The sequence below is a fragment of the Crinia signifera genome, chromosome 5 (genome assembly GCF_055691185.1).
Source record: "Crinia signifera chromosome 5, ASM5569118v1, whole genome shotgun sequence".
Taxonomy (NCBI): Eukaryota; Metazoa; Chordata; class Amphibia; order Anura; family Myobatrachidae; genus Crinia; species Crinia signifera.
Genome location: NC_139221.1, coordinates 306,352,213 through 306,368,776, shown reverse-complemented (window position 1 = coordinate 306,368,776; position 16,564 = coordinate 306,352,213). Strand labels below are relative to the sequence as shown.

At 44.4% G+C, this 16,564-nt stretch overlaps 1 protein-coding gene across 2 annotated transcripts in view; it reads right to left on the bottom strand.

Moving 5' to 3' along the window:
* Window positions 1-16,564, bottom strand: part of PEX1 (peroxisomal biogenesis factor 1) — a 47,756-nt gene that overhangs the window by 12,821 nt on the left and 18,371 nt on the right. For both annotated transcript variants that reach the window (XM_083189458.1, XM_083189459.1), the window contains exons 7-17: window positions 13,571-13,694; window positions 13,035-13,138; window positions 12,575-12,663; window positions 11,457-11,589; window positions 10,960-11,056; window positions 9,383-9,553; window positions 7,779-7,933; window positions 7,019-7,208; window positions 4,820-4,986; window positions 3,324-3,458; window positions 1,220-1,284 (exon numbers count right to left, since the gene is read on the bottom strand). In XM_083189458.1, coding sequence (XP_083045584.1) covers window positions 1,220-1,284; window positions 3,324-3,458; window positions 4,820-4,986; window positions 7,019-7,208; window positions 7,779-7,933; window positions 9,383-9,553; window positions 10,960-11,056; window positions 11,457-11,589; window positions 12,575-12,663; window positions 13,035-13,138; window positions 13,571-13,694 — 1,430 coding nt within the window. The remainder of the gene's footprint in view (window positions 1-1,219; window positions 1,285-3,323; window positions 3,459-4,819; window positions 4,987-7,018; window positions 7,209-7,778; window positions 7,934-9,382; window positions 9,554-10,959; window positions 11,057-11,456; window positions 11,590-12,574; window positions 12,664-13,034; window positions 13,139-13,570; window positions 13,695-16,564) is intronic.

Genomic DNA, 16,564 nt, shown 5'->3' with positions numbered 1-16,564 from the left:
GGGCTCGGTGGCTCGCCACACTATTCTATTCTCACTCCACGCCCTAGTGGATAGTAGGGCATGAAAAGGTCGGAGGACGCGTACCGCCGCCCCTCGCGGGCTCGCTGCGCTCGTCACACTTCGGGTTCACGTTGATGGCGGGGTGGCGTCAACTACTTTTGGGGGGACATTCCACTGCTCTGTGGATTTTTTTGGGGTTTCTGGCCCATTTACCATTCTTCCCTATGCTGATTTGGGTAAATTGATCCATTTAACATTGTTTCCTATGGGAAATCGAATCGGCTCGCATCGCATCGTTCAATATCGTGTATGTGTATTTGTGGTATCCGATGCGATGCGATCCGATTTTTATACGGAGAATAGCATGGTGCGCAATTAACTTAGCGGGCGCCCAGATAGGAAACAAGTACCATGTATTTTTGTTTATTTTGATGTATATATGATCATATGGTTTTTTCCCCATCACACCAGGAAATATTTCTCCAATTAATACAGGGTATATATAGAGCTTCCCTGGACATACCAGTCATTATTGCTCCTGATGAAGACGTGTTAACACGTCGAAACGCATCAAGCTTTTACCCACTTTGCTCCAGTTTGCACCTTGTCATACCAGACTTTCCGGACAGGCTTCTTCAAAGACACAGGATTCCACAACCTCAGCCATACACGCAGTGATACAGCCAGGTATATTTATACCATTCAATCTGCAATTTCTGCCTCCTTTACTGAATAAATTTGGATCCGTATGCTGTGTAATCTCCGGGACCTTTTACAATTTCCTCCAAATATAGGAGATGCACATATCAAACTTCATCTCTGATAATTATATAAACCACGCTGGTGCACATAAACTGCTGCTAGAATTACTAACCCAATGGAGCAATTTATGCCAGCAAAAACTGACTTTTAAACATAAATATTTTTTTTTTTTTTTAACCATCATTTTTTTCATTCCCCCAGTTTTTTTTAAAGAATTCTGTAATTATTATTATTGTCATGTTTGTTTTAATATGTAATAAATGTATTTAATTGGTAAATTGTGATCGTTATCATTCAGTCAAACCCTAGCGCTGTATACCTTTTTGCTTCTTCTTTGCATGTTTAATACAGGGAGCTTTACACACTCCCTTATACAGCAGCTTTAACTGTATTTGTGGTACTTAGCTTTTTTATATTTCTAACAATGAAAACTACTTAACATATGTAAAGCCTTTACCTTATAAAGACATCCCGCACTGCCTGCTCACTTGCTCCAATATATTTACTGAGAAGTTCAGGTCCCTAGAGGGATACAAATAACAATATTTAAGTTACATATAAAAGGCTGGATTCAGGCCCTAGAATAGCCGTCTTTACATTCTGTGTGTGTGGGGCCCCAAATATTAATTATGATCTGCTAGGTAATGTAATGTCCCTGCCCACTTTTTCCAAGCAACTTGCGATCAAGTCACACCCACATCCTGTTTCCTACCTCACTTCCTGGCATCAAGTGGCGGACAGCAGGCAAGTATGCCTTATAAAAGTCGGATTTGTGAATCATTCCAACATTACTATGCTGCCCTCTACAACCTAAGACCTGATCAGTCCACTTTTACTGCCCCTGACCCGAAATTGATGGAGAAAAACTACTTGCAAGAGATAGGATTTCCCACAATTTTTGGATGTTGACCTAAGCTTCCTGGAACAGCCATTCTTGATTGAGAAACTAGAGGCAGCTCTTTCGGACACTCCAGTGGGTAACAGCTCAGGTCCAGACTGCTTTCCAGGTTGTTACTATTAAGCATCTAAATCCTCTTAATTGCCTCTGTTTTTGGAGGCCTGTAACTCTGTGTCCTGAGAAGTTGGCTTCTCTACTCAAAAGCTAGATGCCTACATTTCTGTAATACCCAAAGAAGGCAAAGATCCTGCGCAACGCTGTAGTTACAGGCCTATCTCCTTATTAATAGTGATGTGAAACTTAGGCCCTCTTCTTCCTGCTGAGATACATGGGGCCTTATTTTGGTTCATTCTTTCTGACAAAATCCTTCTTAGATGGACAAAACCATGTGCACTGCAGGGGGGGCAGATGTAACATGTGCAGAGAGAATTAGATTTGGGTGAGTAATTTTGTTTCTGTGCAGGGAAAATACTGACTGCTTTATTTTTACACTGCAATATAGATCTCACTTTGAAGTAAAACCCCACCCAAATCTAATTCTCTCTGCACATGTTACATCTGCCCCACCTGCAGTGCACATGGTTTTGCCCATCTAAGAAGGATTTTGTCAGAAAAAATGAACCAAAATAAGGCCCATGGTGACCAGGTGGGCTTTGTCCCTGGCCAGGAAGCTAAGGACAACACATCCAATATTATAGACCTCAATCATGCTGCCCACTCCAGACCCGCCCACGACTTGGAGAAGGCCTTCGACAGATTCTACTTCTTATTTGTTTGTTACCTATAGCACATACTTGTCTACTTTGAAATTTGCCTCTCCGTGAGAAGCCCAGAAAGACAGCCGGATCCCAGATTTTTACATGGCTGTGGTTATTACACTGCAAATGTCATCCTCTGGGTTTTCTGCCACATGGTTTGAAGCGGCTCACCTTAACCCCTTGAGTTATAGGTTTTGCTGGGGCAGGACAAACCTACCAGGGCAGGTTTGTCCTGCCCCAGCAAAACCAGCCACAGTGGGAAGCCCCCCCGCCCTCACCTCTGCTCCGGCGTTAGTACGCCGGAGCTTCCCTGCCGCTGCTAGTGTCCCCGCTGCCTCTGTCACATTGAACAGTGACGTCGGTGGCAGGCTGGGGGATGTTCGCGGCCGCTCGGGAGGACTCGGGTGCCTGAGCGCTCCCAAGTCCCCCCGAGCAGCCCCGAACATCCCCGAGCCTGCCGCCGACGTCACTGCTACTAAAAGTATGGCGGCAGGCGGGGGAGTGGTGTTTGAAGAGCTCTGGCGTGTGATCGCCGGAGCACAGGTGATGGAGGGTTGGGGGGGTGATTGGGGAGGGGGGGCTCTAGAGGTTCTGCGCCAGTGGTGCACACCTGGACACCACTGGCGCGCACCTATTTCATATTTGTGGTATGTCCGGAAATTTCCCGGTACAGCCCACTGCGGCAGTGCAGCTGAGCCCGGAAAATTTATCACTCAAGAGGTTAAAAACTTATTTAGCACTAAACACAGAACTCGACATCCTAAGGGCATGACGACGATACCCCCTCCTCTTCTCCTTTCCCCCGCCCCTATACTGTTCCTGTTGACTCAGTTTACTATAAATAACATTATTATTGTTTTCAGCCATTCCTTATAGAGTTACACAATGGGGCCGCAGCCCCTCACCTTAATGCTGATGAAATTCATCCCGCTTTCGTGAGCAATAACACCGGCCAGCAAAGTCTTCCCAGTGCCCGGAGCCCCATACAGCAGAACTCCGGATTTGTGCCGTATTGGAAGGTTTGCATATAACTCTGGATACTGTAAAACAATGACTCACACAATGACAAACTGCAGCAGTATTATGGCAACACACATTCAATGGGACAGTCTAATGGTCACTTAGGATATCTGCATACAGCACATGCGCCAAAGGCAGATATGTATATATACAAACACATTAAAGGCCACTTATGTACTGCACAAAATATGAATATACTAGTTAAAAGTCCATCCATGACTTTCACTTTGAGCTGTGACAGTTTTCAGACCACAAATTCTCCACCCCACCCCCAGTCTCTATCTGCTCTGACCTCCAATCTCTGCATTCACAGCTCCCTCTCTACATATCCAGCAAGTTTAAAACAAATCAGTGTCCCTGGAAAATTGCTTTTACAATCTGTTTTGAAATTTTTTAGCACACAAAGGAGTAATTTAGTCTGTCTAGTGGCCCCTAGTGGTCACTGGCGGTACTTCATCTCCTGATTTACACTGTGCTGCTGGGGGATCCTGCTCCTTTCTATATATATAACTCTCAGTCTGTGGTATCCAATAGTCTCTATTCACTGCACATAATGGAATATGCATCTCTGTCACACAAATACAATATTTATCTCCTGATAAACTGATGTGCTGCTGGGGGCCCTGCTCCTTCCACTATATATAACTGCAAGTCTATGGCTTCCACCTGCCTCCATTCCTCTCCTCTCATCATGTCACTGCCCCTATCACATACAGCCCTGACACATCTCTCTCAACTCCTGATATGCACTGTGCTGCAGAGCTACCCTGCTCCTTCCACTTTATAACTCTCAGTCTGTGGCTTCCAGTTGTCCCTATTCTCACATTATGTCATAATGCAGTCCTGTCCTCACTAACAACAACTCACTCATCTCCTGATATACTCTGTGCTGCTGGAAGGATCGTGCTCCTTCCACTATATAACTCTCGGTCAGTGACTTCCTGCTGCCTCCCAAGTTCCTTCCTCACATGATGACACTGCCCGATCCTAAGCAGCTCTGCCTTCCATAAGATAATTACATGAAGGAATAGACCAGACACTTGTGCCTAAAATACACCTTGGGTGGTTGTCGGTACTCTGATGAGCATTTTGACAATCCGCTTCAACACTAGAACCATATTTACATGCAGAAGATGAAGGCTGAAAACAAAAAAAGTGCTCCAAGCTATACGGACCCACAATCTTAAAGACAAAATTTAAAATGTCTGCTCTTTCTATATAATGCACAAAAGATATAAAAGTTATATTATACTGTGAAAAATGATCTGGTTAAGACCATGTAATACAGATCTGATCCCTAAGATGATAATTGTGTTTTGGAACAACCGGATAGTAGCTAAAATGGGTTTAGTGTTAATCAGATTGAACACAAAGACTGCACCTTGGCAGGTAATTCAATGGTGTCCTTCAGAACCTGGCGTACACCGTGTAATCCTCCCACCATGTTCCAGCCATGTTCCTTTGGCTTATGTAAATTGGCATTCCTCAGCGAAATGGGCGTGAAGCCTTTACGAGCTTTCTGGAAGTCAGATGTTGACAAAACTAACTCTACAAAAGCAGAATAATTCAGTCAGTAAAAAATAATAGCATGCTATTAACCCCTTCCCGACATTTGACGTACATTTACGTCATGGTCGGGATGTACTTCCCGACACATGACGTAAATGTACGTCATGACTTTAGCGTCTATAGACGCGGTGACAGAGGGACGATGTCTGCTGTCCCTGACAGCAGACATCTTCCCTCATTGCCCAGGGGGGGCACCGATGCCCCCCCCCCCTCAGCGATCGCTGCGATTGGCTGTTCAAACGTGAACAGCCAAAAGCAGCGTTTACGGTGTTATGTGTATAATTTTGACTCTGCTGCCCCCTAGTGTCCAAAAAAATTAAAAGCAGGTTGAAATAATGATGTAATAATAAAGTATACATATGGTCTATGTTAGTTATTAACTATTTTGAGTGGTATGATTATTTGTCTCACAAGCAGAAAATTTAACATTTTGCAAATTGCAAAATGTTCAATTTTTTTACGACATTTTGGTATTTTTCACAAAAAAAAACAGACTGTATCGACCAAAATTTACCACTAACTTAAAGTACAATGTGTCACGAGAAAACAATCTCAAAATCACTGGGATAAGTAAAAGCAAAAAAAAGTTATCCCCACTTAAGTGATACATGTCAGATTTGAAAAAAAGGCCTCTGTCAGGAAGGCAAAAACAGGCTGCGTCGGTAAGGGGTTAATAGGAATAAAGGTAACTTAAATAGAAATAAGTTTTTCTTTAGGAAATTGTGGATTATTCAGAAGAGAGTGCACTCACGGCTATTGTCAAGCAGACAATGGGGTATATTCAATGGTTTTTGTGAGCTGTGACAGCGAGCAGTGCTGACTGATCGCGGTCACAGCTCGCACGGTCAGTATTCATCTGACCCCCTGCACACCCCGCTAGGTTTTTGCAGCGACGGGGAAACGGCGCATGCGGCAGCTAAAACAGCGAGGTTCGCGAATAAATGCAGCTGGCTCCCTGCATTAGCCGCGAGCCTCGCTGTTTGGGGGAATCCTCGCTGTCCTCTGACAGAGGGAATTCCCCCGGAACGTAGAATAGGGTGAGCGCCCGATGCGAGGGTTAAATGGCGAGGGTCGTTTGTTTAACCCCCTTGTCGGCCACATTGAATACAGCCCAATGCAGCATGTGATTCTGAATCAGACCTTCCATTTGTATGTAGCCAGTCCTAACTGATTATTTTGGCTTAGCAATTGTTGGTTCATTAACACTTCTACTAGGGGTAAATTTACTAAGATGCGAGTTCCTTTGAAGATGGGATGTTGCCATTAGCAACCAATCAAATTCTACTTCTTATATGTTTGAGCACCTTCTAGAAGATAAAGGATAGAATATGTTTGGTTGCCAAATTACAATATCCAATCTTTAACAGAACTCCCATCTTAGTACATTTAGCCTCTAGTGTTTCCATATGAACTCCTGTAAAAAGAAGTTGTTTATGGGACTTGTCCAATGAGAGTATCATGGGCAGCGACTGTCTCCTAAGCTGTGGGGATAACTGGAGGTAGATATGTTTATTAAGAACATACAACAGCTGCTTGGAACATACAGATTTATATTATGACAGATCTAAATGAATTTATACTATGTGGAATAAAGGTGGCGGGGCAGATGAACTAAGCCTTAAAAAGATAAACAGGAGGGTGATTACGAGTAATAAATGTCCAGCCAAACAGCTCCTCACTGACAAGTTATAGGCTGTGTATGAAAAATGATAGTTAGGCGCTAACTGGATGGACATTTATCGCTCTTTGGGCCAGATGCACTAGGCTTCAAAAAGTGCTAAAAAAGGGTAGTGATAAACAACAAACCAATCAGCTCCTACCTGTCATGTCACAGACTGTGTTTAAAAAATGCCAGTCAGGAGCTGATTGGTTGGTTGTTTATCACTCTCCATTTTATCACTTAGTGCATCTGGCCCTTTATCACGCTCACATTTATCTCTTTTTAAGGCTTAATACATCTGCCCCACTATTTTATGCAGGTAAAGTAACCAAAGCTAGGAAAAGGGATTACCTTGTTTGCAGTACACCTTCCTGGAGGAAACACTGGATTCTATGGCTCGTTCCACAAGCATAACAAAATCTTTGGCTACAAAACCCTCTGTTTCTTTAGCAAGTTGGTGGAGATCTAAGTCCTTAAACTCTGTGACATCACGAGCAAGTCTGTTTTCTATGATGCAACGTATCATCTCAGATCGTTCTTTCTATAAAATAAACGGTACTTATGTATTATCTGGGCTCCCATGTTAAATGCACCCCATTTTTTCATACCCCTACTATCCAACTACGCATGGAATTGATTTTATATAGTGTGGCGAGCGCAGCGAGCCACCGTGCCCGAAGCGTGGTGAGGGGACGCGGTCTCATAAGAAAAACGGGAGCCCAGATATTACATAAGTACCAAATAAACATATGATAGAAACACGTCACATACACAATCTGAGGATCTCCTTTGCTGGAACTTAGACAATATACTATGTACACAGTGCAGTACAGTTCTCTTCCATCTCTGTGTAGGCATTAACATAAAAATGAAGGTGAACCGTCCGGAACAGAGACATTGAAATGAATTCGGTGGACAGTTACAAGCCTTGGAATCACATTTGTGCATAAAACAAATAAGGCAAGATGCAGCGGTATCTATACTGGATAGAAGTGGACAGACAGATACATCAGACAAACACAATGGAGCATCTTACCCCATACTGTCACAGAAGACTTAACTGTCAATACACAAGTACTGTATGATCATTGTACATGAAGACCACATGTACCTGAGCTGGCGGTTGGATGGGCTGAAGGCACTGGAAAATATGGACTCCCTGAGTAGAAACGAGGACCTTATTGAGGGAGCGCTCAGACTTGCTGGTAGCAATTACCGCAATCTGAGTGTCCATGGTAATAATTTCCTTCATGAGATCTTGGAGAACTAAATAAAATAAAATATGTACTTTGTAAGTAAAATATAAGATACGATCATTCTCTCGGTCAGATAATATGAACACCGTAACAAATTACTAGAATACCTTCACAATCATAAAAACAGTACAATACAGACCCCCAAAGTAACAAAATGGGATGACCCTACTTGTGAGGCCACACCCCTTACCCACAAATACATGCCCCCTTTTTTTAAGAGTACAGACATTAAATAGACTGCATCTGGTGTCAGCACTATTAGTGACGCCCCTGCCTTGATAGGGGGCATTGCAACAAGATAATACATGTGGTTTTATACCCCTATGTCTATGTCACCTGCTAAAAGGATTGTATTGTACTGTTTTTATGATTGTGAAGTTATTCTAGTAATTTGGTGACATAGACATAGGGGTATAAAACCACATGTTTTATCTTGTTGCAATGCCCCCTATCAAGGCAGGGGCGTCACTAATAGTGCTGACACCAGATGCAGTCTATTTAATGTCTGTACTCTTAAAAAAAGGGGGCATGTATTTGTGGGTAAGGGGTGTGGCCTCACAAGTAGGGTCGTCCCATTTCGTTACTTTGGGGGTCTTTTCCGTAGACCAGTGTCTGGGAGCAGCGCCGGCTTCTACACAGTAACAGGTGCCGGGTGCTGCAGGTAATGTTACAGTGAAGCTCCCAGCTCCTGTCACTGAAGAGGAGTCGGCACTTTGGTTTCACCCTTGGCAGGTGAAACCTCAGTGCGGCCCACACCACCACAGTGTTGGAAACTGGTCAAGCCTAAGGATCAGAGCGACTGACGGGAGAAATTGTGATGACTACAAAACTGGGTTACAGCATCTCCAAAGCGGCAGCTCTTGTGGGGGGTTCCCTGTACGCAGTGATTAGTACTTACCAAAAGTGGTCAAGGGAAGGACAATCGGTGAACCAGCCATAGAGTCATAGGGACCAAAAGCTTACTGATGGTCTTATCACACAGAAGAACTACTTCTGCATATGGGGCTGTATAGTCGCTGACCGGTCAGAGTACCCATGCTGACCCCTGGCCACTGCCGAAAGCGCCTACAATGAGCACATGAGCTCATTGGAGGCCCTGACTCGCAACTAACAGGACTTAGGTATCTGCTGCCAATGTCTTGGGGCAGGACACCTTCAGAGGTCTAGTGAAGTCCATGCCTCCATAAATGAGAACAGTTTGGTGGCATAAGCTGGACCTAGTCAATATTAGGTAGGTGGTTTTACTGTAATGGCTGATGGGTGTATGAGAGATGACTCGGCCTGTCTGGCTTTGCACTCTGAAGCTCCCCTATACAATGTAACTGTACATGCACTGAACATACAGTATGCAAACCACATATAGCAAGTGCATATTCTGATTCGGTGCATGCTCACGCACCAGTGCACTGTGACACTGGAGGACACCATGCAGCCAGCTAATGCTTGGGCGCCAACATACCGTATGAAATGTGCTTGCTCTGGGCAGCTTCTGGGCTGTGCTCTAGTTCCGGTGTTACTGGGACACCGGCAATTTGATCCAGATCATCCAGCAGTAGTACAGCTGGCTGCCTCCAGGATGCTTCGGCAAATCCTTCTTCCAGAGTCTGGCATATGCTTTCCAGTGTCTTTCCTGATAGATGGTCATGTTATAAAATATTAGTGGCAGTACATGCAAATGCTGACATCACTCAGTATTCCCTACACTGTATGCATCCCGCACACAGTGGACGCAGCCGTTTTCTAGGCCTGATTCAGAGTTGTTCATATATTGCACAGCCACAGTGAAGTGCCAATACCATACAGCTAATATGCTAATGCATCAGCAGGTGTCAGGTGTAAATAGATGCCTCTTGCCTTTGTGTTTTGTATGGAGATGCTGTTATGCATCACACTGCCTGACCATCGGTGATCCACTGTGTATAGACAATGAGAACATTCTGAATGGAATCTGAAATAGCGATTGTTAGCCCACAAATACTGTTCAGCTTTTAAGCTGGGTGCAAGTTAGACACGATTTTTAAATGATACGCACGAAAACGATATCGTTAACTATATATTTGTGCACATCGTCTAGGGTATACGCACTATTGGCCTAATTCAGACCTGTTAGCAAGGCTGCAATTTTTGCAAATGGACAAAACCATGCTGCACCGCAGGTGGGGCAGATGTAACATTTGCAGAGTTAGATTTTGGGGTGGGATCAAACTTAAATCTAAATTGTAGTGTAATGCCTTGTACACACGGGACCTTAGTCTGGTCCGTTCGTAGCTGGCATTCCTTCGCACAATTTTGCGCATGTACCGGGTGCGTGCGTCTACAGCGAACATTGCGGGTGGTGGGCGGGGGCATGGGGGGTGGCGGGCCGGGGTACTCGCCCACAGGAATGCCCAGCGTTTCATGGGCGTTCCCTGCCTTCTGCTGGCAGAGAGTGAAATTACATCTTTCTCACACATGCACAAACACAGAAGGTAGCACACTAGCTTCCAAAGCTTTTGCTTTGAGCAGGCTTACTAGTCTTTAATGTGTATGCACTACATGATTTGCTCAGAGTTCCAGCTAGTTCAAGGGAAATAGTTAACAATATCCTTCATGGACGATACCGTCTAATGTGTACCGAGCTTTAGATGTCAGTTTGGCCACACCCCCTCACATCTAAATCTCTGTGCACATATCTGTACATCTGCCCCATCTGCAGTGCAGCATGATGTTACCCAGGTGCAAAGTGACTGAATTGCTGTTTCTTTGCTCTTAACGCTGAATCAGCCCCACAATATAAATACACAGTTGTAGCTTTGGGACTTAAGCCTCCCAATTATAACCCATTATACGCTGGATTTAGCCAAGTCTGAATTCTGCTACAGATGATATCATTTGATAAATCGACGAGAAAACATGGATGTGAAAAACCTATGCAAATAGCGTCTGACTTTATCTAATGTCTGTCCATACAGGCTACAGTACTTTGGGACCAATGATCCCTGATTGGGCTGCATATCTAATCAGCAGCATATCTATACACTGTGTGACATGTGATACCTTTTAGTAGTTTGCAGCTGAATTCTTCCACGTGAGCTTCCATGCTGTCAGATGCCTCTTTACATAATGCGTTGGCTATAGTGGACTTCCCGCAACCCTGGGAAGAAAACATCACAATAAATAATAATATTAATGATAATACATAAATCTGGGTTGCCTACCCTCCAGGAATGGCCGGGAGGCTCCCGAAAGGAAAGGTAGGCAACCCTCCCGGAACCCCCTGAATCTCCTTGGCCGCAGCTTTCCATGGAGGAGACGGGGCTAAATATGCAAATCACGCCATTAAGCACCACCCCTCCTTGAAGACCCACAAATGGCGAGATTTACAGTACTGGGGGCGGGGCTTGATGAAGTCTACATAAGTCTACAACAGTCTCCTCTCCGGGCTTCTCCCCTGGAGAGTAGACTAAAAGTAGGCAACCCTGACATAAATGGAAAGATCAACTTTAAAAACAGGGACAGCTGATGAAAATATGACAAGGGGCGCACACGGATACCTTTGGTCCAGAAAGGAGGATGGCTCCGCTGCGGAGTCCTGAAGCCGTGGAGACGAGTTGTCTGGACAAGGGGCGCCCCATAAGACAATGAACAATATGCTCATAGCAGGATGTCGCAACATCACCAACACCTCTGTAAATAGGAACATACACCATCACTTTCTCCTCCATTTATATTCTACTTTACATAAAATACCTTGGAGTGCCAACGTTGCCGTGAGAGATCCTCAAAATAGTCACTACTGTTCAAAAGTTTGGGTTCACTCAGACAATTTTGTGTTTTACATTAAAACTGACTTATTTATCAAAGGAGTTGCAAACTGAATAGAACATATTCACTGGCAAGGTTAGAAATAATGATTTTTATTTGAAATGATCTTGTCCTTCAAACATAGCTTTCCTCCAAGAATGCTCCTTTTGCAGCAATTACAGCATTGCAGGCCCTTGGCATTCTAGCTGTTAATTTGATGAGATAATCTGAAGAACCCCCCCCCCCTCCCCCGCCCCCACACACTTCCTTAAGCTCCTCCCACAAGCTGAATTGGCTTCATGGGCACTTCTTGTGTACCATACGGCCAAAATGGAGCAATAGCCTTCCTTATTCAAAATCCATTTTACCTTGTACAAATCTCCCACTTTATCAGCACCAAAGCAGCCCCAGAGCATCACATTTCCTCCACCACGCTTGACAGATGGCATCAGGCACTCTTCAAGCATATTTTCACTTGTTCTGAGCCTCACAAAGGGAGTTTTGTGCCCCCTTATATAATATTTATTATTATTATTTTTTAAGGTGGCCCAAAACTCCATCACAGGCAGCAGGAAGGAGACCCCCTTCTGACTCTCCCCTGGACCCAGATAGTAGCGTCTACCCACCTCTCCCCTGCACACAGCAGCTTCAAGCCGCCTTCTCACCCCAAAACCATCACATCTCTGCCACTGATGGCAAAGCCATCAACCAACGTTGACAAAACTTTGATTATCACCCCTAGATCATGACATCAATGTGAATGCTCACACCAGTACACTTCCTAAATGAGGTCCAATGTGTGAATCTGTATGGTTTTATGTTCTCCCCTAAATACAATATTTATGTTGTTCACAAACGTTATACGTACCCCAAGCTCTTTATCGGCAGGTAGGGGAGATTTTGATCAGCCTGTAAAAGTGTGGGACGATCCTCTGATGGCAAAAATTCCATATTGACCTAAATAAAATACAAACAGGCTTTGTAATTACACAGATATAATAAAATCACAGTGAGCTCATAATTGGGATATTGGGGGGGTTCTGGTTGGCACATATCACATCAGGCAATAGGAATCCAGTTACCACCACGTCCACGATGAAAGCCCTCATAGATGCAGTTTACAAACTGGAGTTAGTTCTGGCCCGAAGGGAAACCCAGACTTGGGTGATGGTACTGGTTATGTCACCATACGAGTTCACATGACTTCTGCGTACTTGTGCGGTATCTCTTGTACTTAATACCTGGCATCATTTAATCACTGCACAAACTGCTGGGAGAGAACCATTTGTACCATTTCACACTGATCAATGATCTTACATGATATTTACATGAATTTTAGTCTCCTGTAGGAAGTGTGGACAAAGCATATAGATTTGATCCTGGTTTTCACCCTCTGAAGAAGCGTCGCAATTGAACGAGAATTCTGCCACGTCTGTCCAGGATGGAAAAAAACAACAACTTCTTGTTAGATTCCACATTACAAAACTTGCAAAGTAACATTCAACTATTTACTGTCTCTATACTGTCAGTTATAACTTCTTGTTATACTGTAAGGCAGGGGTTCCTAACCAAGAGTACCTGCACCCTTAGTGGGTACGAGATGTTTAGGGCCAGATGTATCAAGCTTCAAAAAGTAATAAAATCGAGAGTGATAACAGCCAGCTCCTAACTGCCATGTTACAGGCTGAGTTCGAAATTTGACAGGTAGGAGTGGATTGGCTGGTTGTTTATCACTCTCCGCCAGAGTGAAATACCGCCTTTTGCTAGCCTGCACATGGCGCAGTCTATAGATAATCGCTCAGCCTCCAAATTCACAGCCGTGCAATCAGGTCTGAAACACAGGAAAATATGTGCTGGTACTTACCTCCATTAACAGAAAGCGGTACATGGCCAGTTTTCCCTGACACCCAAGGTGACGATAATGTACTGGATGTCTGTAGCCATGTACTGAACGCAGATTTTATATCCTCTGCTGTAATCTTTTTGTCCTTCAAAGAGACCATAAGAAGAAGGGCTGGAGTAAGTAAGAGATACAGGGAACGCAACCCTTGGGGAGTCAGACTGTTTTTACTGTCATCGGCAAAGATAACCCCTCCCTCCTCCGTCGTCAGAACACGCAGGTCAATTTTGGCTAAGTAGCCAATGAGAAAAATGAGTGTGACAAAGTCACACTGAACCCCTGGCGCTATAAGTCAATATATAATCAGTAATATAAAAGCTGCATGTGACAGCAAGCTAGCCAGCTTGTAAAGATAGACAGATGTTCACAAATGGAAGTCACAGCGCTGAAATTTCCACATTATGAGAATAGAATATGGTAATAATTAGGTCCAGTAATTCAATTATATTATAATTTTCCTTTATACAAAAAACTACTCATATATAACAAAAAACACACAATGCATTTCAAAGAATATATACAATAATAATAATAATAATAAAAATAATAATAATAAAAAAAAACATAAAATTAATATAGCTGGCGTCCCAGCAATTTAAAAAGGAAGGCTGTTCAATGAAGCAGCAGCAGAAACGTATTTTTAGGCTGATCAATTAGTAGCAGATGCAGGAAAATGTTAGCAGCCCATAGATGCATCACACAAGCATACAGTACAAAGAGTACTTAGGGACTCCCATTAATAGCGCAGGTTTTAATGGCTGGTATTACCTGCCATGCAGTCCGTTATGTGAAGAAACGCGCTCCGTTTATGGGGCTGAAGTGTATAAGCCGCACTCCACAGAAATCAGCTGGAGTGATCTGTGGCTGCTGTCAGCTAGCAAGCAGTGGACAGAGGGAACAATATCCCTAATGCCGCCCATACACGTCCCGATACGGGCGTGCGTTCCGTGCTTAACTAGCATGCATCACATCGCATTGCATGCCCTGTGCATGCGTTGTGCATGCAATGCGATGTAAACAAAGTACAAAAAGTATGTGCAAGCACATACTTTTTGTACTGTGCGATGAGGTGCCGCGGGAGCGCGCACCTCAAAGCACACAACGCACAGCCCAGCATCGCAGCGTGTATGGGCTCCATTAGTTTGAAACATTCCAAGTACTCTTTATATGCCCGTGTGATGCATTCATTTAACAGTCATCTGCCTTCCTTCTGAATTGCAGGGGCGCCAGCTATATTTATGGTTTTATTATTATTGTACATATTCTTTGAAATGCATTGTGTGTTTTTTATTACCGTATATACTAGAGCAGTGGTTCCCAACCCTGGTCCTCAAGTACCCCCAACAGTGCATGTTTTCCAGGTCTCCTCACAGAATCACAAGTGAAATAATTAGCTCCACCTGTGGATCCTTTAAAATGTGCCTGAATAATCTGTGCACCTGCTGGGTGACCTGGAAAATGTGCACTGTTGGGGGTACTTGAGGACCAGGGTTGGGAACCACTGTACTAGAGTACAAACTGTTTTTTTTAGCACATTTTTTTATGCTGAAAAAGCCCCCTTCGGGACATAAGGGGCTTTGGGCCTCTTATGTCCCGTACTTGGGACCCTTATAGACAGGTGCCAAAAGACACAGCAGCTGTTAATATAACAGATATTTTTGATTTGCACTGAGATATTAGAATTTAAAAATAAAGAGATACCAAAATAATCCCTGGTGTTGATCGTGGTTTTTCTAGACATATAGGATGAATGAAATAATACCACAGGCGTCCCTGGTAGCCACATGGTGTTCACACTTCTTCCTCCAAGCAAGCATGCCTTGAGAAAGAAACTAAGTTTTGAAACGCGTTGGTCTGGAGGAAGAAGTGTGAACACCGTGTGACTCAACCCAAGGAAAGCTATCAGTGACGCCTTTGGTATTATTTCATTCTGCCTATATGTCTACATTGCATGTAGACCTCTATGCTTGGTGAGAGTCCACACTGTCGCACCCCTTGCACCTTATTTTGTATATGTTCTGTTTTTATTAAAACTGTATTGCACCATATTTAGATTTTCTGTATTTTACATGCAATACTCTGGATTGGAGGCATTTGACTCAGTGGTGACGTTACCGCCTCTCCCAAAAGCAGCTGCTGTCTATTTTAATGGTAGACATCTTCCAGTGGTACGGTCCCATCATCATATTCGTTATTTCATATAATTTACGGTGTATGTAATAGTGTTACACTATTGTGGTTATTTTCCTCTTTTTTGGGTATAACACTGGCCCTTATTCTGAATCGTGCGGTACGGCCCGCGTGCGGCCGTACCGCCGATGTTTTCAGTCTGCACATGCGCAGAGGTCAATCTGCGCATGTGCAGCCCAATTCGCCGCAGACGTAGTTCGTCCGCCGCAAAGGGGGCGTATAGGGGCGTGAGGGGCTTCATACCCTCATTTCCCTATGCATACGCCCCGCGTTTCATGGGCGTTCCCATGCAAACGCGGGGCGTATGCATGCTAATGAGGGTATGACGCCAGTGATGGGGGCGGGAAGCTGACGTCGCCGGATGTCAGCTCTCAGCCCCCATACAAGCTATCACACGGACGATTGTCCGTGTGGTCTCAGCTTGCGGGACCTGGTGGGGCGTGCGGCCCTGCCTTCGATGGTCGCCGACCATCGAATGCAGGGGGCAGCTCCCACCATGGTGGAGGCGTACGCCCCACCATTTTCTTGCGGATCGCCAGCCGTCCGTGTACGGACGGCCGTGGCGATCCGTATCGTGGGCGGGGATTGGTTTGTGCGGCCGGAGCACCGTGTGCGGCTCCGGCCGCACAGATCTGAATAAGGGCCACTGTGAGGATCAAACAGTGACAGGGATTTTGTTGGTATCTATTTATTTTTATTATTCTTTTGGGTACTTGTGTAGTTTCACGGCTGCAGTTACATAGTTAGCGTAGCGTCCCTGTCAGAATC